General features: G+C 40.8%; 1 protein-coding gene across 1 annotated transcript in view; it reads right to left on the reverse strand.

Annotated features, from left to right (window-relative positions):
• Window positions 1-11,655, reverse strand: part of ANO4 (anoctamin 4) — a 185,058-nt gene extending 173,403 nt beyond the window's left edge. The window contains exon 1 of the mRNA XM_090275360.1: window positions 11,470-11,655. Coding sequence (XP_090131486.1) covers window positions 11,470-11,524 — 55 coding nt within the window. The 5' untranslated portion in view covers window positions 11,525-11,655. The remainder of the gene's footprint in view (window positions 1-11,469) is intronic.
• Window positions 11,656-24,511: the final 12,856 nt, after the last annotated feature.

A 24,511-nucleotide genomic window follows, 5' to 3' on the forward strand; every position in this document is an offset into this window, starting at 1 on the left:
AACCACATACGAGACAGATGGTGAGGAAAAAAAATCCAGAGTTCATTTCAACAAACTGGAATATGGAGAAGGAACAAGAAGTCAACCAATGCAGGGAGAGGAAATGGGAAGCAACGATGAGAGGATCAGAAACCTCTGGGACAGCTATAAAAGGCCCAACATAAGAATCATTGGTTTGCCAGAGAGCGAGGAAGATGAACTAGAACTTGAAAAATTGAGTGAAAATATAATAAAGGAGAACTTCCCAGACTTGGGGAAGGAAATAGACTTACAGGTCCAGGAAGCACAGAGAGTTCCAAAAAAACTGGACCCAGGGAGAACCACTCCAAGACACATTATAATCAAAATGTCAAAAATTAAAGATAAAGAGAGAATCTTAAAAGCAGCAAGAGAGAAGAAAAGAATTATGTACAAAGGGGTCCCAATTAGACTATCAGCTGACTTCTCAAGGGAGACCCTGCAGGCAAGAAGGGACTGGCAAGAAATATTCAAAGTAATGAAAATCCAAAACCTACAACCACGAATACTCTATCCAGCGAAATTGTCATTCAGAATAGAAGGACAGAGAAAGTGTTTCCAGGACAAAATAAAACTGAAAGAGTTCATTAGATCCAAACCACTGTTATATGAGATGTTAAAGGGACTGGTTTAGAAAAAGGAGGATCAAGACAATGAAATCTAAAATGAAAACTGCATCACAAGAAACAACAGAAGCTAGGGAATTGAAACAAAGGCAAACTAAACAGGCAACGAGAGTGGAAAAAGAACTATAGTTACGGAGAACATATTGGGGGGAGGTCAACAGGGAGGGGGAATGGGGAGAGGGAGGGAGATGATATAGGAATTAAGGATCATGGTAGGAGGGAATGGAATAGACAGAGAGAGGTTGAGAAGAACTGTATGCACAACTAATGGACATGATCTAAAAGGGGGGGACAACTGGAGGGAGGGGGGCCACCGGGTGGAGCGGAGCAGGGGGAAGGGAAATTGGCACAAATGTAATATTATAATCAATAAAACACATAAAAAAAAAAAAAAAAAGAAGAACCCATCCTCAAAATGGAAAGAGAACTGACCATATGTGAGAACATATTTGCTAATGCTACATCAGACAAGGGTTTGAGCTCCAAAATATTTAAAGGACTCATCCGACTCAACATCAGAAAGACAAAAAATCCAATATTTAAAATGGGCAAAGGGCCTGAAAAAACACTTCTCCAAGGAGGACATACAGAGGGCCCATATGCATATGAAAGGATGCTCAACATCACTACCCATCAGAGAGATGCAAATTAAAATTACAATGAGATACCACCTCACACCGGTTAGAATGGCCATCATTAACAAATCTACAAACAACAAGTGCTGGTGAAGATGTGGAGAAAAGGGAACCTTAATGTACTGTTATTGGGAATGCAGACTGGTGCAGCCACTATGGAAAACAGTATGGAATTTCCTCAAAAAACAAAAAATGGAACTGCCTTTTGACCCAGCAATTACGCTGCTGGGAATGTACCCTAAGAATACTGAATTACCAATTCAAAAGAACCTATGCACCTCTATGCTCATAGCAGCACTATTTACAATAGCCAAGTGCTGGAAACAGCTCAAGGGCCCATCAGTAAATGAGTGGATCAGAAACAGTGGTACATTTACACAGTGGAATAGTATGCAGAAGAAAGAAAGAAGGAATGCCTACTTTTCGGAAAAGCATGGATGGAACTGGAGAGTATTATGCTAAGTGAAATAAGCCAGGCAGTGAAAGACAAATACTATATGATCTCACCTATAACAGCAACCTAATGAACAAAATAAACTAACTAACAAAATAGAACCAGAGGCATGGAAACATGGAACAGACTGACAGTGACCAGAAGGGAGGGGGGAGGGGGATAATAGTGGAAAAAAGGGGAAGGGACTAGTTAAAGAGCATGTATGAATGACCCATGGTCATGGACAGCAGGGTGGGAACTGACTGTGGGAGTCGGAGTGGGATTGGCAGAGTAGGGCGAAAGGGGAAAAACTGGGACAACTGTAATAGAACAACAATAAAATATCTTAAAAAAATAAAGGGGAGACAAAAGAAGGTTAAAATTACTTGGGAAAATAATCAAACATAATGAAATATCATTTTACAAAGTCTACAAGAGGATAAAGGACATAGTCTACGACTGGTGACATTTTTCTAGGACTATACAATGGGCCTCACAGATAAAGGAATAGCAAGGGAAGAAATATTTTAGATTTCAGAAGGCTTCTAATTTATTTTATATGGCATAGTCATTAAAGTGGGATAATTTGATCCATAGCCGCTAAGCTTTGCAGTTTCCAATTCTAAAAATTTCAACCAATGTTTCAGTTTACTCTGCTCTTGGTCCTTATAGTCCCAAGCCTGGCGCTCTTAATGCTCATTATTAGCCAATAAGAGGGAATAGAAAATAATATTCATTAATTATGAGTGGCTAAAAGATAAAGTCAAATAAAATCAATACACAAGAGAAACATCTGGCACAAGCAGAAAGAAAGAGAAAGCATACAAATACAAGAAGGTGAAGGGCCTTGTGTCAGGGAGCAGAATGTAAGTCCTCTTACTGGTATCTGGCACAAGTTAAATGGGAAACTGGTCTATGGTGCAGTGACTGGGCAAGAAATGATTCTAAACATATGTACTTTCAGGCTTCAGAATTTTGCCTGTGATGATGGTGACAACAAAAACGATCACAACCATTTATTACTGAGCACCTACTACGTGACAAGGATCACTTCACATGAATGAATTTGCTTAATTATCATCACAATGCTGTATAGTGTTGTCAGATAGTAAACATAAAAATGAATTGTTACCAGTTAAATAAATTCTGAATTTCAAATAAACCAGTAATAGTCTTTTTCTTGTAAGTGTGTCCCCCTGTAATATTTGGTACATGCTCACACCAAAAGGTAATCATAGCTTATCTAAAATTTAACTGTGAGCTTCATATTTCATCTGGCGAAACTAACACTATGAGACAAGCATTAATACCCTCCTTTTGCTGATGAGGAAACTGAGATTCAGAGCCATTAGGCCATTTGGTCAAGTCTGAATAGCTATTAGGCAGCATATGTGGGTTTAAAATAGCTAACAACAAAGCTTTCATTCATAACCAGTATAATGTACTATCTCTGCTATAATGCTCTTTCCTATATCTGGATGGCCACTTGCCATCCTCCTGTTCAAATCCTAGTAGACCTTCAAGGTTCAATTTGTAAATGATATGCCTTTTGAATCCTTCTTAAATTTTCTGCAATAAGAATGTTCCCATAACTTTATTTATATCTCTGCTCCAGCCCTTAATACAGTTAGACTTCTATTCTAGCACATTAAGTACAGATTCCTGCAGTGGACATTGTTCCCCATCTATTTTCCTTTTCTAATATCACCTCTATTTCCTTTTGGGGAAGTATCTTTCCCCTACTGTGTGCAGCCTGAGAGGGAGGAGAAAACACAAGGTCCTTCCCTCCTACTATAAAAGCTGAAGGAGAGGTCTCCTTCTGTCCCCATCCTTTCTCTCATTACCCTCTACTCAACCAAGGGAAAGGTGCATGGCCAGTAGGATGTCTCTCCTAGGTCTTCAAAATTTTAACCAAGTAATGCAAAACTGAAAAAATACTCAGGGTTCATTTATTCCAGATAGTTAAATAGTTCTTTTCTTGATTTTTTGTTCTTTTTCCAAGGCTGGTTCTCTAGGATTTCTTTTCATATCACTCAGATTTTAATTCCTTCTTTGCTTGGATTAAATAATTGGTTTCAGTTATTTATAACCAAAGAACATTGACTAATCATCTCTTTGGACATGACTGTGAGCTCCCCAAAACCACGTGTAATAGTGTTCTATACCATTTCAGCCCAAAGGAAGTATCTTCCAAATAAATACTGGTTAGTACACAGTAGGCACTCAGAGACATTTGCAAACTCAAAGGGAAATGAGCTAAAATTATGTAGGGTGGATGGCACAGATATATATAAGACTGTCTCATTCTTTCTTTTCATACTTAACAACCAGTGGGTGGGCTTTCAGAAAGCACTTTGGGAATTGGGATTATTAACTTTGAAAAAGTAGATGGATGACTTAATAGACCCAGTATGACTGAAATGTCCATGCTGTTTCTAAGATCTATGACTCACTACAAACAAGAAACTCAGTTTGAGAGCTCTTCTATAATTTCTCAACAGAACTATGATGCATTAGCCTAAGTACACTAAAAATAAAAGGGTGAAATTGAAGTCCCATCTACCTTGCAGAATAAGAGTTTTAAATATGCATTCTTTTCCATTTTAATCAGTTTTATTGATTCATACTTTCAGTTGAAAACAAGGCACATTAAATACATCCTCTTATTGCTGTATCAATGCATGCAGCTCATTCCATGTATCAAAAGTAAAAAACAAAAGGCAATAAAACACTGAGATAGTTATAAAAATGACAACCCAGCCCCAACACAGTATTGAACAATTCAATCTAGAGCAATAACCCAACACAGTACATAAATGTACCACATATGAAAACATGCAGTGTGTATATCCGCTTCTGTACTGGGCTTATTCTTGCTATTTTAAAAACAAAATAAGAGCTTTTTTACTCCCTTAACAGGATTGACACAATGCAAAGCAATGTTATAGTGTCATTGACATCACTGTCACTACATACGCCAAAAAATGTTACAAATACATTAAAAAGAAGAAATAAGGTCAGTGATCATTCTTACAGTATGTGTAGTGAAAATCAGAATGAAATTTTCATTGCACCAAAGAGTAAACTACATGATTCAGAAAAGACAAAACAAAGCTAGAAACTAAAGCATATATTTAATAGTAGAAACACTGAAGTTACACTCAGTATAAATGGATTGAAAGCAAGAACGCTGCACACAGCATAATGGATACGGGGCAGGCAACCTTGGCTTAACAAATAATCCAGCATTAGCACTACTGTTATGAGTGTGGGAGGGGATATTTAAAGGAGCATCTGGCTCTCTGCCTCAGATGGGGATTCCTTCATCTGAATCCCCTAAAGGCTCTTGAAAGAAATCACAGGATGATAAAGTACAACCTCTGCGCACCCCACCACTCTCACCCCATCAGAATCATCTATATCCCATTTATATGAAAAGGAAAAAAAAAATTCTTTTGCACCTGGAGTAGGTTTTGAAGGGATTTATGCCCTTATTTCTTGTCTCCATTTCTGAAATCAGGTAAAGAAGCTGTACAGGTTTAATTAAGAATTTACACAAAAAATGTGGGGATGTTTTTTATTCACAGTGATGACTTGGAACCAACTCATCTGCAAGATGAGTCCCTGGGATTGGTGAAAGAGCACATGTGGTAGAATTAGCAGGTTTTAAGCAAAAATAAATATACTCAAAAGAAGGAAAGTACACTTTCATCATTTGAAAGAAGAATCAGATTTACTTTGTATAACTTCAGAATGCAAACATGTATCCAATGGGTGGAAAAGATTAGCCAAACGGTAAATAATCATTTAGTAGTAAGAACCTACTCTGAGTAATACATTTGGTTAGGGAAGATGAAGAATACAAATATAAATTTAATATAATTCCTGCCTTCCAGAACTATAAGATCTAGAAACTAGTGGACTTTAATAAGGCTTCCAAGTTCTACAGAAGATCAATTCTGACCAGTGAGATCTAGAAAGGATTTTGGGGAGAAAGTGGAATTTGGGCTACATTTTGAGAAACAAGAAGCAGAGATTTATTGGGGGAAGGACCATTCCATAAGAGAGGGAGCAGCCTGAGCAATGACAGAGAAATGGAAAGTAAAAGCCTACTTGAGCAATACTAAGAGGTGTGGATGGTTCACGTAGAACTGGCAGGTTAAGGAGTATAAAAGCCAGGAAAAAACAGGGGGAGGTTAAAAGGCAGAGGGATCGCAGGCTGTACTTTCTTCTGGACAGCCGTAAAGATTTTTAAGCAGAGAAGGGATAATGTTAATCATCTTGTTTGGAGACCTCTGGGGTGGTCTGAAAAAATAATTAAAGAGAGCCGTTGAAGGCGACTCCCCCAAACCCTTCCATTGGGCCCTCCAAAATTCTCTTCCCATCATCAGCCTTTTTTCAGATTGTCCCCGTCACCTTCTCTAATAAAAAAGCCTTGTTCTTCCCAGAGGTCACTGCTTCCCTGTGGCTCTTTCATATGGGACAGTTTTCTCCTATAGCCCTGACACCAAGGGATCTGAAGGAGGTCTCTTCCTTGAGTCTTCTTTTATTATTGAGGTGTAATCAACATATTATTCATTGCAGCTGTACACAATAATGACTTGATGTTTGTCGTAGGCAGCTGTCCGTCTCGAGAGACGATGGTGTAGCTTCTTAAGAGTCTATCTGCACCGCCGAGAATGGCTGTGCAGTCCGACTCGGGAGTGACACGGTATCTGTCTCCTCCCGTGTTGAATCGACATCTTGCGATGACGCTGGAGTGTCCTCTCCAGTGGAGCTGAAGCTACAGAGCCTGGGCAGGGTGATATGGAGGGTCTGCTGTTGCCCATGCAGCAGACCCCACTTGATGTTTGTATATATTGAGAAACGATCACCCCAATAAATCTATAATAGACAGCATCCATCACCATATGCAGTTACAATTGTTTTCTTCTTGAGATGAGAACTTAGAAGACTTCTTTGAGTCTTAATGCCACTTCAGACCATTGTTCTTCCCTCTTGCTCAGACACTTCCCAGCTTTAAATCTTAAGTTGTTATAATGCATTATCTTCTATCCATTATCACTGTGTTTACCTGCTGCTTCCCAGGTCATGCTCCCTTGTTTCTTGATGAGGTTAACTCCTGGCTTATTTTCACTCTCTCCAAAACCATTCAATTCTTGACAATTTCAATAACTACGTAGATGACCCTTCCAAAACCCTGACCTCTTAGTCCTAAGAATTCTTTCCTCCAATGATCTTTCCTTTCACTATTACAGTCACTCATTGCATAACCAAGTCCAGACTGGCGTGTTACTAATAACAGTGCCCCCCTCCATCAGTGTCATGCATCCCCTCTCTCATCACTGCCTCTTATCTTCTCAGCTCTCCCTTCCATTACCCCATCTCAACACCTTTTCAGCCCTTCTGGAACCTCTAACCAACTGAGCCCAAGAGCTTTACACTGTTCCTCACCCCCTTGATGCCTTCCCTTGATGGCTTGACTTCCCTCTTTACAAAGCTTAAATCACATATTCGATTGTTATAATTATTCCCTTTCATGCACTTTTGATTCCCGAGCTCTGCTAATTCTTTGGGAAACTCACAACCTTGACTAAATATAACTCCCCGTCTATTCTACATCTTCATTCATGTGGCTAAACAAGGTTAAAGGAAAACACACAACCATGGAGACTAGTCCTACTTTAATCATGACCATAAATCTCAAACAACCCTTGAATGTGACTGGCAATCATATGTCCTCTGTTCGTCATACCATCGTATCATCACATTGGATCTCTCTCTCTCCCCCCACTTTTCTCTGCCCCTCTCTCTTTGGCTCCGTTCTCAGTCTCAGGGATGACCTTGCTCCCCACATTACAAATGAAACTGACACAGTGAGAAAAGAACTTCTTAGATCCTCATCACACCGCCAACATCCAGTCTCCCTTCCCATCCGCTATCACAGATAAACTATTCATGATTGTATCATGCATAGTTCTCATCTCTCTCACCAATGTCCATATCATGAATTCTCCCCTCTCTCCAACATCATGAATTATCTGGTGGAGATTTGCTATTTTGAAAAGAAACTCTCTCTTGACCTTACTTCTCCTGCTGTTCCCCTATTTCTTCATTATTCTTCACAGAAAAACTGCTAAAAAAAAAGTTGTCTATATTCAGAGGATCCAATTCATATCCTTCCATTCTCTCTTAAACCTATTTTAATCAGGGTCTCATTCCTACCACTTCACCAAAACTGCTCTTATCAAAATCACCACTGATCTTCACTTTACTAAAATCAATAGCCAATTTTTAGTCTTTGGCTTGACTTTCAGCAATATTTAGCCTAGATAATCAAAACTCTTTTCTTGATAAACTTTCTTAACTTCCAACACATACAATTTCTGGCTTCTTTCCAACCTAGCTGGACATCCTTTCTTGGTCTTGTGTGCTGTTGATCGTGTTCTCTCTCACCTTTAATATTAGAGTGCCCCACATTTCAGCTATTAATCCTCTCCCCTTCTCCATCTTTCTTTCTTTGTCATCTCTTTTCATCTCACTATTTCAAAGACCATTTGTATGTCAACAACAGTCAATTTTGTATCTCAGTCCCAGACTAATCTCTCAAACTCCTGACATGTTTATCCCACCATGGACGTGATCTTGCCAGTTCTCAATACTATCAGGTTCATAATCAGACTTCTGATCTTGGCCCTAATTTTGCCGTAAAGTCTACCAAATCTGCTTCCCCTGCAGTCTTCTCTATTGAATATTAATCCAATTTCCTCAGACCAAAACCCCTGGAGTCATCCTTAGGACTCCTTTTTCTCTTACCCCATATATCCAATCCATTGGGAAATCCTGTTGGCCCATCTTTAAAATACTTGGAGAATCCAAATTCTCACCATAGTTTCTGCAAACACACATCCCACCCCACCCTCTAGGGAGAGCTACTATCACCTATTGACTGGATCGTACGGTGGCCTCCTCTCTGAACTTCCTCCTTTCGTCCTCTCTATCTATAGCCTATTCTCAAACAATAACCAATGTTAAATTATAAATCAGATCATAGGATTCTTCTGCTCCAAACCCTGTAAATGCTTCAACTTCACACAGGGTTTGAGGTCCTTACAGTGGCCTACAGGCCCTGCTCAATTCGATTCTGCTGATCTCCCTAAGCTGATGTTTCCCCCTTCACTTCAGATTCAAGGGTATTTGTGCTGTTCCTCAAACTTCCAGACTCATCGCTACTCTAAGGCCTGTCCGCTGGCTAGCCCTCTGCTGGAATGAACTTGCCCACTTACATGGGTCTCTCAGCTCCTTAGAGGCTTTGATCGCACATCTTGTCCACAATGTGGCCTACTCTAACCTCCTTATTTAAAACTGCAATATGCCATCCTGCCACCAGAGTCCCCTACTTTTTCTTTTACCCATAATACTTATTCTCTTCCTAAAAACTATGTAATTTACCTATTGTTATGTTTTTGTATTGTCTGTCTTTCCTGGCTATTATATGGACTATCTCTCTCATTATTGTATCCCAAGTACTGGATGGGTGCCAGGCAACCTAATAAGCCCCCAATAAGTATTAGTTAAAAGAAAGACAGATAGAACAATTAGAAAACTATTGTAATTTGTCAGTGATAACCCATAACTCTGGGAAAATTCATTTACAAAGGAAGTAATTGTAATAGTCTGAAAAACAGCTAATGATGTTTCAGTTCAGTCCTGCCCTACACATATTATTGGAGATACAAATATAAATAATCCGGAATTCCCACCCTTGAAAATCTTATGGTGGAGAGATAGATAGGTAATTTTAAAATATTAAAACATAATGGAACAAAACCAGGGCATCCTAGAAAGAGCAGCATGATCAAAGGTTGGGAGACATAAAACAGCACCAGGTGTTTGAAGAGCTGAATTCAAGTCAGCTTGATCAGATGTCTAATTAATCTGATTAACCTGATTAATGGTCTAGTGATGTGCCAACTTGCCGAGACTATAGTCCCCAGTTACTCAATGAACACTAACCTAAGGAGTGCTGTGAAGGGGTTTTGCCAATGTGATTAAAATCAATGATCAGTTGAAATTAAGTAAGGAAGATTGTTCTAGATAATCTGGAGAGGACAGGTTCAATCATTGGAAAGGCCTTAAATGCAGATCTGAGGCCTCCCTGAAAAAGAAGAAATTCCACCTGTGGACAGCAGAGTCACTGACACCTAAGAATTCTGGTCTGCCCTTTCTGACAGCCTGCTCTATGGATGCCAGGCTTGCCTAGATAGACCTCACCATCATGAGCCAATTCTCTATAATTAATTTATAGAATGTACCTTTTATTGGTTCTGATTTTCTCATTGAACCCTGACTGATACAATAGAGCATAAAGTTTAAGGTAGAAGAAGGCAAAAAACGAGGTAGTGTTAGGTTGAGAACTGGCTAGGAAGAGAGAGAGAAGAGGAAACAAGGGTAGATTATTCTGTGAGATGTTTGGCTTAGAAGGGAGTGGGAAAGTGGCAGAGATGGCAAGTAAAAGAGAAAGTAGCACATGAACATGATTAGAATGGGAGAGGCCTGAGCGTCTGCCATGGACTGAGGGAAAAGAGTCAGCAGTAGGGAGGGGGAAGAGAAGAGAATGAAGGGGACACACTCTCCTGAGCAAGGCTCAAGAGAGGGGGTTGACCAAGGTCACAGATGAAGGCTATAGGTAAAGGCTTATTCAAGCTCATTGGGAGGACCCTCATCTTCTAAAAACTGTAGGAAAGTGGGAGAACATGGGACTAAACACAGATACATTTGGAAATGAAGGATAAGGAATCTTCAGTAATTTATGCCCAATGGCTCTGGGGTTTCTTGGTGAAGTTAGGAAATAAGGTCATTAACTGAGAGAGAGAGAGAGAGAGAGAGAGAGAGAGAGAGAGAGAGAGAATAGCATGGCACGGCTAGAGATGAAGGCTTGCTTTAGCTTGTTTTAACTGGGGCTGGGTGGCCATCTGCCAGGACATTACACAGAGGAATCAGGATTGCATGATATTTATATTAAATGATTTCTGAATTCCCACAAAATTCAATGTTTCTGTGAGTCAGATGGACATGACAGTTGCCTTGTTCACTGATGTTTCCTCATCACCCAAAACAATGCCTGGCATACAGCAGGCACTCAGGAAATGGGTTGAATGAATGAATAAATGAATGATACTTTAATGAGCTTCCCATCCAAACAAGCAAGTAAAACCACTTTATTAGATTTACCTGCTTTGATATAGACTCATTTTAACTTTTTTTTTTTTTTTCATGTTTAAATGCTTTCCATAGCCTTGAAACTTAATATGATCCCCTAATCTGAGGACAATGTAGGCAGGTCAAACCAGACATCTTGGGCTTCAAAGTGGGCTTTTTTTCAGTTTGAGTTTTTCCTTGGTCTATCCTACAGCAAATTATCAAGAAAAAAAGGCCACATATGTTTTGTTTTATTATACAATAAGCTTTTGTTGAACCGAGCAAGTTTATTCACTCAGACTTTCATTTAGAACTCTACCACTGAAGGAAGAATGTAGCCTTAACCATTCAGACACATCAAGCTTTCTCTCTCCTCTTATTGGTTTCGGTGACGTTTTTTTACCACTGAGTCACATGAACAAAGAGAAAGAAGCATGACTCTTTAAAAAAGTAAGCTTAACTGGAATTATGACATAATTCAATGATAAAAATATAACACAGGCTGTTTTAGGTTGCTGCTAACAGGGATTCCTGTTGAACTTTCCCCATGCGTTACCTGGGTGGAAGCCTTTGGTTTTCCCATTAGTGACTCCAGAAGAGCTTGCCTCCATTTTTATTGGCCTTCTAATCGGCGGGAGCGAGGAATGCCTGACCACAGGCAGGCGACGGGACCCTGGGTGGCTTGCCACACTTCGCCGGTGATGGATTTGCAAACGCTTTTCAGCCCCATGAATAGATAAACTTAAACCTGGAATGAGAAATAGCACCATTATATTGAATAAGTCAGTTCAGAATGGCTAAAGTGCCATATTATTTTGTGGCATGAAATCCACAGAGCATAAGCAACTATGCTCCAAACTCTTAAATTTCACTAGTGATACCAATAGATTTCACAATACATTATTTAATGAACACTGCTTCATTCAAAAGTGGACAACCGCATCATGACAAGAGTTTTATACACAGGGATCCAAAGAAGACAAATATGTATGTTTTTGGCATGCTACTGTCAGGGGCTTTGAAGGCTTATGAACTATTGCTGGGGTAGCTGGAATTTCAATAAAAATCAAAAAATTTGTCAAAGAACATGTATGAATGACCCATGAACATGGACAACAGTGTGAAGACTGATTGTGAGAGTTGGGGGTAGGCTGGGTGGAGGAGGGCAAGGGAGCGAAAATTGGGACAACTGTAATACAATAACAATAAACAAGTTTAAAAAAATCAAAGAACTTTCACTACAGGATTCATGTAGATGCCAGAGTTGAAGACTAAACTCAGAATTACACCTCTGATAACCTTAGAATTATGTACATGTCTAGAGCTCTTTTACTTAGAAAAATTTCAAATATATCAAGAGCAAAAATAATAGTATAATGAACCCCATGACCCACTACCCAGCTTGACCATTATCAATATTTTTCTATAAAATTGAAAAAAATGTTTTTCCAATTTTTTTTTATCTATATCACTTCCTTTGTTGTTGGTTTGCTTTTGAGGTGCCAGAGTAGTTTGAAGCAAACCCCACACATCATTTCAATCTCATTAAAAACAATATTAATTGCACCAACTTACATTGATTATGTATCAATGTCGATCACCCTACTGTACTGATGATACATATGAAATATATCAAATTCTGAGTTCAAGGTATCTTTTTTAAAAATACATTGATCAACACTGGAGGTTGCTAAAATCTCAATTCATTATTCAAAAATTGATAAGTAAAGGGAAATAAGCAAGCATTTGACCTGCCTTCCCTTTACTGACCATATTTCAAGATAACCAAACAGTTGACAAGAGAAAGTTCTTCACTCTAAAGAGTCCCTTCAAATAAATTACTGATGGGAAAGAGAATTAGAAAATCATTTTACAAGCCTCCTTGAACTATGAAAGGTGATATGGTTTGTCCAAAGCAGCCCTGTGAGGACAGAGCTGGAATGCACTCATGAATGACCAAATCCAGGTCTTTTCTTTAAAAAAGGCCAAGGAAAGGTGTCAGTTTTATTAACACCAACCAGCCAGGGGAACTTGGTCAGTAATCATGCCATTTAATAGTGGAAAGCTAAGCTTCACAAAATCACAGATTTTTTTTTTTTTTTTTTTTTTTTTAATTAAGAGGAGACTCTTTTCTTTTGGAAATTGAAGGTAGAAATTTAAAGTTAGAAGTTACTCCAGTGCCCTATACAAATGAGGTAACTGGGCCAGGAGGGTAAAACAGTCCATTTACATATTACCAGTACTGGAAGGCTATAGTGAGACATCTACTAAAGACCTAGACAATAAGGAAATGAAAAGCCTGCTCAGAGGTCAAGTATATATCAGTAATCATGGGTCAGAAGTTTGAAGAGTTGCCTTAAATTTTCCCAGAGGAGTGGGGGGTGTAGATATGACCTGGGCCAATTTGTAAATGGTAACAAACTTTAAGAAAGGATGACTCAAATCAGAATGAGGTTTGGTCAGCCAAGGAAGCATAAAACCAACCAACCAGCTGACAAAACCAACAAAACCAGTGTAACAGAGACAAACCAGGCAGCAAGAATTCCAAATGCACAGCCAGATGGTCCCGACACACAATTTTACTCTCCTTTATCCACCTAGGTGCCTCGCTCTGACAGTGCTTACCAGACAACCTTCAGGTGAGAACATTAGGATGTGGCCTCTATGCAGGGAGAAGGTGATGCAGACAGGGTTCTCAGGGTGGGCTAGCAACCTGGCATCCTGGGTTTCCACATGTCTACCTCCCAGGAACTGCTTAGTATGGGTTTGCCCCCAAGATCTGTTTTCGAAGCCCATGTGCTGTGAGCCTGAGCCTTTCTCTTGGGAAATCCACGCAGGTAAGTCCTGCCATGCTGCGTGACCCTTTGGCAATGCATGCCCTACTCTGGTGCTCAGGTTCCTGGGCGGGTGTATCATGAAACTTCCGGTGTCTCTATGCGCAGGACTAACACCCCCCAGTGTTGGCCTGGTATTCGTCTACTCCTCTCTGCTCCCCACCACTGCTGGATGCTCCACGTTTCCAAAGAGGTACAAAATGAATGTCTGTAGACCCATCAAGATTCCAGAAGAAGGCAGACACGTTTTCAGGTGACAGATGAAGGGGCTGGGAGAGATGTCTTAAGTCAATGTCAGAAAGTACATGCAGTCTCAGTCTGCGAATATGAAATAGGCTGCTCTGCCCCAAACAATTCCTCTTGTCCCTTTTGCAGAAGATTATCGTGCTGAAAAGACCAGGACTGTGAGTCAGTGTGGCACTTGTAGCTCTTATATAACTCCTCTCCAGGAAACACAAAATGACAAATAAGAATAAAAATTACACGGTGGAAATAAATAGCATCGGTGCTTGAAACTGTTGAATTTCATGTTTGAAAATATATAATGATGGAGATCATGGGGAAATGTTAAAAATAAAAAAGGATTCTTGAGTATTACCAGGAAAGGATGTATATGAGGAAAATGGGTATATTACAGGGGAATTGGAGAGGAACCCCTGATAACTGAGTAAATGCATTCAGGTCCTCCAAGAATTAGTAGCTCTCAGAGGTACAGATAAAGGGTGAGGACCATCAGAAGTTTGCTCACACAATGGCCAAGTCCATGGAAGGGAGAGATATATGAACAAACAGTACACAAAACAGAAGACATACTTCAAACATATGAAAACATTAACATTTACAGAAGATGCAGCAGTCACATCTTCAGAAATGAATTGTCAGCCAATAAATTACATCATCCAATTTGTTCTCAATTACTTAAAAAAAATGTTGACACTTATTATGCATTAAATGCCAGGCACTGTGCTCAGATATTGTTATTCCATTAATGCCTCATCATGACCCTAAAGAACAGAGAATTGGTATTAACATTTTACAGATGGGAAACCTGAGACTTAAGAGGTAAAGTTACTGGTTCAAGGTCACACATGTGATTAACTGGAATCTTAACCCAGCTCTTTTCCATTATACTGTGTAGCCTAATGAATTAAATAACTGAACATAGGCTAATTGTTTTAAGTCTGTAGTGGTTCTGAATAATTTAACAAAGTAGGGTTGGAAGGTACATAATCTTATCAAGGTGCGTTTGGAAGTTTTAGTATGCTAGCACTCCTTTGACCCAGACTCTTACAGAGCTCTTGTCCCCACATTTTGCATCATGCTGAAATGCCCTCTGGTTTCTTGACCAGCTACCAAAATCCTTAGTCAGTAAGAACCAACTGAAACCTTTCCCTGGAAGCCCTACCAATTCCTGGCCCATAGTCAACACCCAGTTAATTGCAATTGACCCTTGTCATGCAATGCCCTTGTCCTGTCATTCACCTGCCAGCACGTGGATGTCACATTTCTCCAGGTAGCTCAAGAGTCTCTAAGGGCAAGGATCACACTGTATATTTCTCTGATTCTTTCCTCGGCTCTGAACAAAGTGCATCCCACACAGAAGGGAGGGATGACAGGCCCCCTTCTGCCCCTCCTCCCTCTGCATGTGGCATTCTGCATGGCACACAGACTCCTTGGGCACAGGGAGAGCACAGGGTCAAGAGCCAGTCAAGGAAATGACACTGAGCATGTATGTTTGTTTACCTGTGCAGCAAAAACTTAACTCAGTGCTCCCTGCTTCACTATGCCCTCATCATCATCTTCCCTAGGTTTCTGGAGGCCTGACTTGACCGTCCTCCTCAGCATCGGCAGGCAGCTTCCTCTCCAACTCAGCTGAGAAGATAAAGCCCAGGCGATGCAGAGTTTCTAATCTTCCCTCCATTCTACCTCAAAATATCTTTAAAAATACCTTTTGCTCTTGAGACCAGTCATCTACCTTACATGATCAAAAGACCTAAAGTCAGAACCTGGAGAAACACACAACTTTCAGGATGAGAAGCGGGAAGTATAATGTGTGGTTCAAATGCAGGCGCTGGAGTCAGAGTTTTGGGGTTTAAATCTTGGTCACACCATTTACCGCCTGTTTTACCTAGTGTGAATTATTCAGTCTCTCTGTGCTTCAGTGTCCTCACCTGTAAAATGAGGATAATCAGCTTATGCCTCACTGAGTTGTAAGAATGGGTTAATACCTCTAAAGTTCTTAGGGCAGCGCCTGGAATATGGCAGTTGCTTGGGTGACAAGTTAGCTGTCACCATTAGCTTCTACCATATCAATGACTTCCCCTTACTCTTCATTCTCACACCCCTTAAGCCCTAGCTTTCAACACCAATACCTCTGCTCATATGTTTTAAAACTTTTTCTGTCTTGTTCCCACAGCCGGTGTATTAGTTTTGTAAGGCTGCTCTAATAAATTACGTAATTCTAGTGGCCTGAAACAAAAAAAATTATTTCTGAGTTTGGAGGCTAGAAGACAGAAATTGAGGTGTGAAGAGGGCCGTGTTTCCTCCAGAAACTCTGGGGACAAAGTCCGTTCCTTTCCTCTCGCAGCTTCTCATGGCGCCAGCGTTCCACGGTGTTCTTTGCCTGTGATGACATCCCTGCAATCGCTGCCTCTAGTCACATCACTCCCTCTCGATGGCTGTATCCAACCTCCTCTGCCTCTCTCTTAGAAGGACCATCCCTCACGATTTAAAGCCCACCCGATGATATATCTCAAAATCCTTAACTGAATCCCATCTGCAAACTCTTTCCACATAAGGTCACATTCATGGGTTCTAGGGGTCGGGACATGGACATATATTTGGGAGCCGTGGTCAGCCTCCTACACTGGGCATTTCCCGAAGTCGGACCTTGGTCTTCCCTTTCTCTGCTTCCTCTCCGCACGGGAGCTTATGCACCCCAGGTGTCCAGCTCTCATCTCAATGTGGCCAACTCCCCAACACACTCCTGCTTTGCTCTGGCCCCTGAATTTCAAGCCCACCATTCCTATCTGGTCTGAGTTTCCTCCTGAGAAATTCAGTGAATCCACAGAAACACAAGAAATGCTTAATATTCTGATAACAGAAAACGAAGTTCATACTTCCTTGAACCTTCTCGCATATTTTGTTTACATCTCAGAAATGCTATCTATAATGTTAGCATTTTCCTCAATAGAATAAAATTCTTTGGTGCACCTTTTTTCTGGCCAGCTTCCAAGGTGACTAGTTCTGGCTGCGTCGCGCGGTAGAAGTGTGCCTGTAAAAGTGATCTGCTTTCATCTAAATGTCATGCCTGTGATCCAGAAGAGTGCTGTGCCACAGGGACATTTGCCATGCTGTCACTGTTTCACAACTCGCAGCAACAACATCTATGTGTTGTATCGCTCTCCTTGTCATTTCTCAGATAAATTATTCTTCAAATCACTGAAACACTAGGTTTTGATGGTCACCTCCATGAACCGAACATAAGACTCACCTATCCCTAATGAAGAAAAAAGTCATCGGTGGAATGGGATATTTATTTCTAGCGTTCTCTTTTTGACAGCTGAAACTACAAATTGGAGGTCAAATCCTGTACTTTTTCTTGTTGGAACACTAAGAGAATAGGGGTGAGAATTCTTCTGGCTACTCTCAGGTCTGGATTTACTTTCCCAGTCTCTCTGGAGCTCTTCTAACATCCTCTCTTATTTGGTTCAAAACACATTTTATAAAATGTTTATAAAATAGGCTGATACCCTCCCATATCCTAGGGAGAAAGAAAAGACTTAAACCCATGGGTGCAACTTGTCATTAGCTTGGGTGTGTTCCCATTAGAGGGCAGAACCTGTGCCATCCCAGTGAGACGTGCTCAGGTGGACCCAGAGCAAGCAGATCCTGAGGAGCTTAGAGTCTCAGAAAAGGTTGGGAACAGCCTGGGTGCAGTGCAGGGCCCAGGCGCAGATGCTGAGATGAACCCCCCAAGGCCCCCCCTCAGGAGGCCTGAAGCTGGAGCACTGCTTCATCACAGCAGGCCTGGTAAGAGGCTCTGCTGCACCCCAACCTTCTGCCATCACACCAGGTCCTTGGCGGCACCATGTCTCCTTCTGTTCAGTCTGCCTGCATCGTGTGCATTACACAGATCTGGCAACACCAGCGCATCAAAACCAGGAAGAACTTCCTGCCAAGTCCCTGTTATTTGTAATTTTGTGACAGTTTTCTGTCTAAAGCCACATAGGCAGCCAAGCACTTTGAAAAGAGACCAAAACTGCTCAGCACTAGATAGAGATCATATTACCCAGATTTCACTTTGGCTCAATGTCTATATGAAGAATTTACAGAATCAGAAAGTGTAAGAGCCTAGAAGAATGTTTATCCTTGAATTCAATATAAAGTACTGGAGATAAATTTCTGGGATTTCTCTAGATTCTTTAGAGCCTTTTCATAACTTCTTTCTCTCCCACACGGGGGCTGATTTAGAGTCTCTTTTTCCCCCCTGCTACAGAATTCTAACAGAAAGACTTCATTTCAGGAAACCACAGAGACAGACTGGATTACTGTCCCCAGTTTTTCCTGTCTTTTCTCTGCCATGTGACCCATCAATACTTCCCAGCAAAGAGGGAAAATATCTCCCTTGCCCCACTGATTTTGGAGTTGGTCGTCAGGACTTATTTTGGCCAAGAGGATGTTAGTGAATGAAAGTGGAGACATGAAATGTGCTTGCATAGTTTTGGCTTGGTCCCTGGTGTTCCTGCAGTGTCAGGCACATGTCCCAAGCATCCATAGGCCCAAAATGAGACACACAGAACAGCCTCGACCCTGACCTGCAGCCCTGAGGCACGCCTTACTCACCCCAGCCAAGACCCCTCAAACACCACCTGTTCAAAGAGCCCTGAAGAGAAAAGGCATCAGGATGTGATCCACTGAAATGGGGGGCTATTGGCACTCAGCAGAGAATTGACAAATGCAGCCCCAGGAACAGTCTTCATAAGGTGGAATGAAACAGAACTAGTGGTTATAGTTTACCACTTAGGAGTGGTAAGTTCACAAATAAAACACCTTCTTCTTGCCTGAAATGTTCCCTTCAGACCCCCAATTCAACACATTCTTCTAGAATTAGCTCATTCATTGCCCTTCTGAAGAAGTGCCATTACCCTCCCCCGCCACCTCCTAACCAGCCTCTCACCCACACTACCTGTGCTAATGTGTCCCTTCCCTGTACTCTGTATCAAAGATATCAAAGATATGCACCTGCATTGTAATTGTCTGCATATCTGGCCCCTGAACCAGGGACCAAACTGAGTCTGTGTCTCATCAAATGGCTGTCGTTACACATGTTCCTTCTAGAGGAACAGAGGGAGAGAGGAGCAAGTGCGGAACACAGCAGAGGAATGGATCATCAGCTAACCTTCTCACATCCTCTCAGATTTTTCTCCTCTGTGACGCTGATTTTGCTTGGAGAATGCTTCGTCACTGGAGGGGAGCCAAGACCTCTGAAGCAGGTAGGCATGGGGTAGAAGTGAGGAAACAGGGAAACAGGGGGGCCTTGGACAGCTGAACTGTTTCCACTCTCCCGCCCCCACTCCCGCCAGCCCATCAGCTCATATCCTCCATGAAAATTACCCATGTGAGCATTTTTTCCTTCATAAATGATAGTTTTAAACTCTTTAGAAATGATGCTATTCGCTGCAGGCTCCCAGACATGCTCTCATCATCTGTAATTGGGCAATCTGATCAAACTTTTACAAGTTCATGCCTAAACGATGTTTCTCTCTATAGATATTTAACACATTTCCAACTTCAACTAAGTGTTATTCCTTACCACCTAAAAATAAGATTATATGCTTGGACCCATAATTCCATTCCTAGAAAGCTATCTTGAGAAAATTACCGGACACTAAGACCTACATGCAAAGATGTTTCATTCAGAATTACCTGTAATGCGGGGAGGGAATGGAAAGATGGGCTTCCCTGCTGTACAGAGACCGGTGCAAATTCTAGCTCTGTGTAGCAGTAACTGGGAGACTTTTGGTGAGTTATGGTTGCCTTCAGAGTTCTGCCTCGATGTCTTCCTTTGTAAAATGGGAGTTTAAACTAATACCTCAAAAATTGGCGATAAGGACAAAAACAATGTACGTGTTCACACAGCATGGTGCCTGCCATGCCATAAGCACTCAGAAATGGTACTTACTATAGTAGTTACAATGAATAATACCGACATTATAACTGGACTCCCTATTATGAAGAGTGATACTGAAAACTAGAAAAATACCTGTTAAGAGGAGAATCGTTAAATAAATCACTCATATGTCAGAAGGCGACGCAGTAAGCATGTTGGTGAAAATGGATTTTAATATAGGGAAATGCTTTCATTCACTCATTCTTCTTTCTTGCTCATTGGCTGACTTTGTCATCTGAACACTGATTTAGAAGGACATGGAACCATCGAATGTTAAAGTTGAAAGGGATGGATTTACAAGGCTTTCATGTCCCCACTTGGGCTCCTTTCCATTTTCTAAGCTTTTTATTTTATTTTATTTTTAAATTACAGTTTACATTCAATATTATTTTGTCTTAGTTTCAGATGTACTGAACAGTCATTAGACAATCATTTACTTGACAAAGTGTTCCCCTTGATATTTCCAGTACCCACCTGGGACCATCCAGAGTTATTACAATATCATTGCCTGTGTTCTCTAGGTTGTACTTCCCATCCCCGTGACTGTTTTGTAACTCTCCATCTGTACTTGTCAGTCCCTTCATCTTTTTCACCTGGAAACCATTAGTCTGTCCTCTGTATCTATGAGTCTGTTTCTGTTTTGTTCTTTCGAGTCCACATATGAGTGAAATCATGCAGTATTTGTCTTTCTCTGACTGCCCTACTTCACTTAGTGTAGCCCTTACCATTTGCGACAGCTCCTTCCATTTTTAAGCCAAAAGGTTAGAGATGGTCTTCCTCCCACTGATATTTTGTTGGCACCCACTCACCTCAAATCCACTTTCTACCCTCCTCCCCACCCTGTGCCCTGGGAAGCTGACCCCTACAGACTGCACCATCAGGGCTCCCTCCAGGAGCCCGGTTGGCCTCAGCCGTTGCGAGGCACCAGGGGAAGCTGCAGCGTGGGAGCAAAGAGTTTGTTACTCTGCCCTGCTCCCTCCCTGCATCAGCATTTCTGTTGAGTGACCCCCTCCCTGGCTTGGTTAATATTATCATTGTCTCTTTAGACATAGTAAAGACTCCTCACTGTTGCTAGATGCCGAGTGCTTGATCGTCCCGTGAATTTCCTTAATCTTTGCAACCTAAAAAGTCCCTTTATTAACATCTGCTCATTTACTGGAGTTGTGTTTCTACCTGAACCTTGATGAGCGGAGCCTTCAAATTCCATCTCTTTCCATTTTAATAGTGCATGGTTCTACATCCTTATACATTAACACCATCACTGAAAGGCTCTCGGGAACTTCATGTTTGCTGTCCTTTACCTTAAAAAAAAAATTCAATTGTATTTATTCTCCTTACACAGAATCAGAAGTGAAAACCACTACCAAACTCCATGTAGAATGGTTTGAGCTGATTGATTTGGCTGCATACTTCTATGCCTATAGCATTCTAAATTAAAAATAAATAAAATCTTAAGAAAAAAAACCAATTACAGTATTTTCTCACTAATTGTGGATATTACATTCTAGACAGCCCCACGAAGTAGGAACCTTACATTTATCCTACACTCTTAAACCTACATAACCTTAACAACATACATATATAGTACCGCAAAATCCCGCGATATAGCAAAAAATCCGCGATAAATAATTAACTATAATATTTTTAAAAATCCCGCAATACAGTGAGGCCGCAATAAGTGAACCGCAATATAGAGAGGGACTACTGTATTTGTCCTTTTTCATAAGAGAGTCCATACAGTTGTGCCCGGGCAACAAAAATAGCTAATATCTACTGCACATAGTGAAAAAGTATACACTGCAATCTTAAATTTCAGTGAGTCCACTTATTAAATGGTCTCACCAAGTGAGCAACTTATATAGCCTAAGAACATTATCCGTTAAGATCCTTGGACTCAACTTTGTAACTCATCTTGGTAGTCAATGAAATGCTCCTAAAATGAAACACAAAATGATTTCTTATCAGTACCATCAGACGATAAGCAATAGCTGTCTAAAGGGAACAGTGTGTTATATAAGTGAGTGTAGGGAAGTGTGTAAAATTTAGTGAAAGTTATTTTTTTTTACAGAATAATTTATTTCTACTGACAACTACTGAGCCCTACCTCTGCTAGGCCCAATGTCAGAAACAATGATGATGGGAGTGGAACCGATCCGTGTCTACAAGAGGAGTGTGTTATCACAAGTAATAAAGGTATGCAAAAGTAACTCTAACAGACAGAAGATGTGAAGGTTCATAAGGGAGGTACAGAACAGAGTATGTAGCTCCAAAGGGAGAAAGGGGTTGCATACTTTTCCTGCAAAGGGCAAGTTGGTAAGTATTTCTGGTTTTGTGTGCCCTATGATCTCTGTTGCAATTACTTAGCTCTGCTGTTGTATTCCAAAAACAGTCATAGATAATCCATAGATGAATGAGTGTAGCTGAGTCCCAATAAAACTTTATTTATAAAAACAGAGAGTAGGTTGGGTCTGGTTTGTGCGCCGTAGGTTGCTGAATCTCACTAAGAGTCTGAGGTAAGACTATGAGAAAAGGCTCCACTACTGTCACCAAGCTTGGGCTGCGGAGTTAAGCCTCTAACAGGCAGAGACAGAAGGAAAGAGCATTCCTGGCAATAAAGGCATAGGTACAAAAGCATGAAACAACAGCACAAAATCAGGAGAGAAAGAGGTGTCCGGTTGCAAGCATGTTTAAGATACCAGAACAGTCACATTGGCTGTTTGGACTAGAAGTAATTATAATGACAACTTACTTTTGTATGGAATTTAAAATTTTAGAGAATGTCTGAAAGTTACACTACAAGCACAATCTTCATATTAAGGCAATGAGGAGTCGCCGGCATGATGCGAAGAGGGTGGGGGATTTGGCATCACCAGAGCATAAAAGTAGAGTGTGTAAAATTTGATAGCCCTTTTTTATGCTGAAAGTTGAGAGGAAAGAATCAAAATTCATTTTGGATGTGAAGATAGAAAAAAAATAAAAACATAAATGGGATATTTTGATAGGCAAGATGTTGGTTTGGCTTCAGAGGTGCTTGGCCTCTGGCTGCCTTGAGACACCCAAATAAAATGTTCCCCCAGCGCTGCCAGAAACAGAGATGTGGAGTTTGCAAATGTCTCTGGCTGGAGTGCTTTAAGGAGAGATTAATGCTAAAGCTCCGAGAAAGGCTTGCAATTTCTGGAGAAAGGAGATCACAGATAAAATCTCCAGGGCACTTCAACAGAGAGAGCAACCAAAACACCAACAACGCACTTTGCGTCTGTTGAGGGTTTACGAGGTGACACACTGTTCTAAGAGTGTTAACGCCATTAACTCATTTAATCGTCACATCAATCATATGTGATACACGCACATCCTTTACCCTAATTTTACAGATGAGAAAATTATGGTACAGAGACAGGAACTTGCCAAAGGTCACGGCCAATATTTGAACCTAGGCAGCCTGGCTAGCCCACGCAGCAACACTGCTCTCAGCAGGATAAGACAGTCAACAGGACTGCATGCTCAGGGAGGCTGAAAGGTTAAGAACTAAGAAGAGAAAGGTTTTAAGTGAACTGAGACAGAAATGAATGGTCAAATACAAGAAAGAGTGAGGTGAGGCAGTGAGACACTACGTGCAGACAGTGAATCCCATACACCGAACCTTGGTCCTGTGGCAGACCGAATAGTGGCTCCTCAAAGATGCCCAAGTCCTCACCTCTGAAATCTGTGAACACGTTACCTTACATGGCAAATGGGATTTTGTATATTTGATTAAGGACTTGGAGGTGGGGAGATTATCCTGGGTTACCCAGGGAGAACCAACCTAATCGCACAAGTCCTTAAAAGCAGAGAACCTTTATACACACACAGGAATAGTATGCAGCAGTAAAAAAGAACGAAATCTTGCCATTTGCAACAACATGCATGGTGAAGGTATCATGCTAAGTGAAAATAAGTGAGACAGGGAAAGAAAAATAAAGTATGGTTTCACTTTAATGTGAAATCTAACAAACAAAGGAGCAAGCAAAACAAAACAAAAACAGGTTCATAGGAACAGAAACTGAGGAGGTGGTTGACAGCGGGGAGCAGAAGGAAAGGAGTGAAAAACGTGAAGGGCAATGTTGTCAATAACATTGTGATAAATTTGCATAATGATTGATCATCATTAAAATGTTGAATCACTATACTATGCACCTAAACTAATATAACTAATGAAATACTATAAACCAATTACACTTAAATTAAAAATAACTAAATAAGTAATTTAAAACAGGCAGACAGCCTTTGCTGGAGTCAGAGATGCTATGTCATTGGCTCAGAGAAGGGCCATGAGAAGAGAAATGTGGCAGCTCTAGAGGCTGGAAAATGCAAGGAAACAGATTCTGCCCTACGACCCCTAGAAGGAACACAGACCTGCTAACAATTTTATTTTAGCCCAGTGAGATCAAACTTCTAACTTGCAGAACTCTAAGATAATACATTTGTGTCATTTTAAGCCACTAAATCTATGGCAATTTGTTACCGCAGCAATAGAACACTAATTCAGGTCCCTATCTCTGCTTAATATGACCAATATTCTTGATAATAACATCTAGCTCTAAAAGTCAATGTAG

Source organism: Furipterus horrens, unplaced genomic scaffold (assembly GCF_987537825.1).
Source record: "Furipterus horrens unplaced genomic scaffold, mFurHor1.1.pri manual_scaffold_4, whole genome shotgun sequence".
In the NCBI taxonomy this organism is placed as follows: Eukaryota; Metazoa; Chordata; class Mammalia; order Chiroptera; family Furipteridae; genus Furipterus; species Furipterus horrens.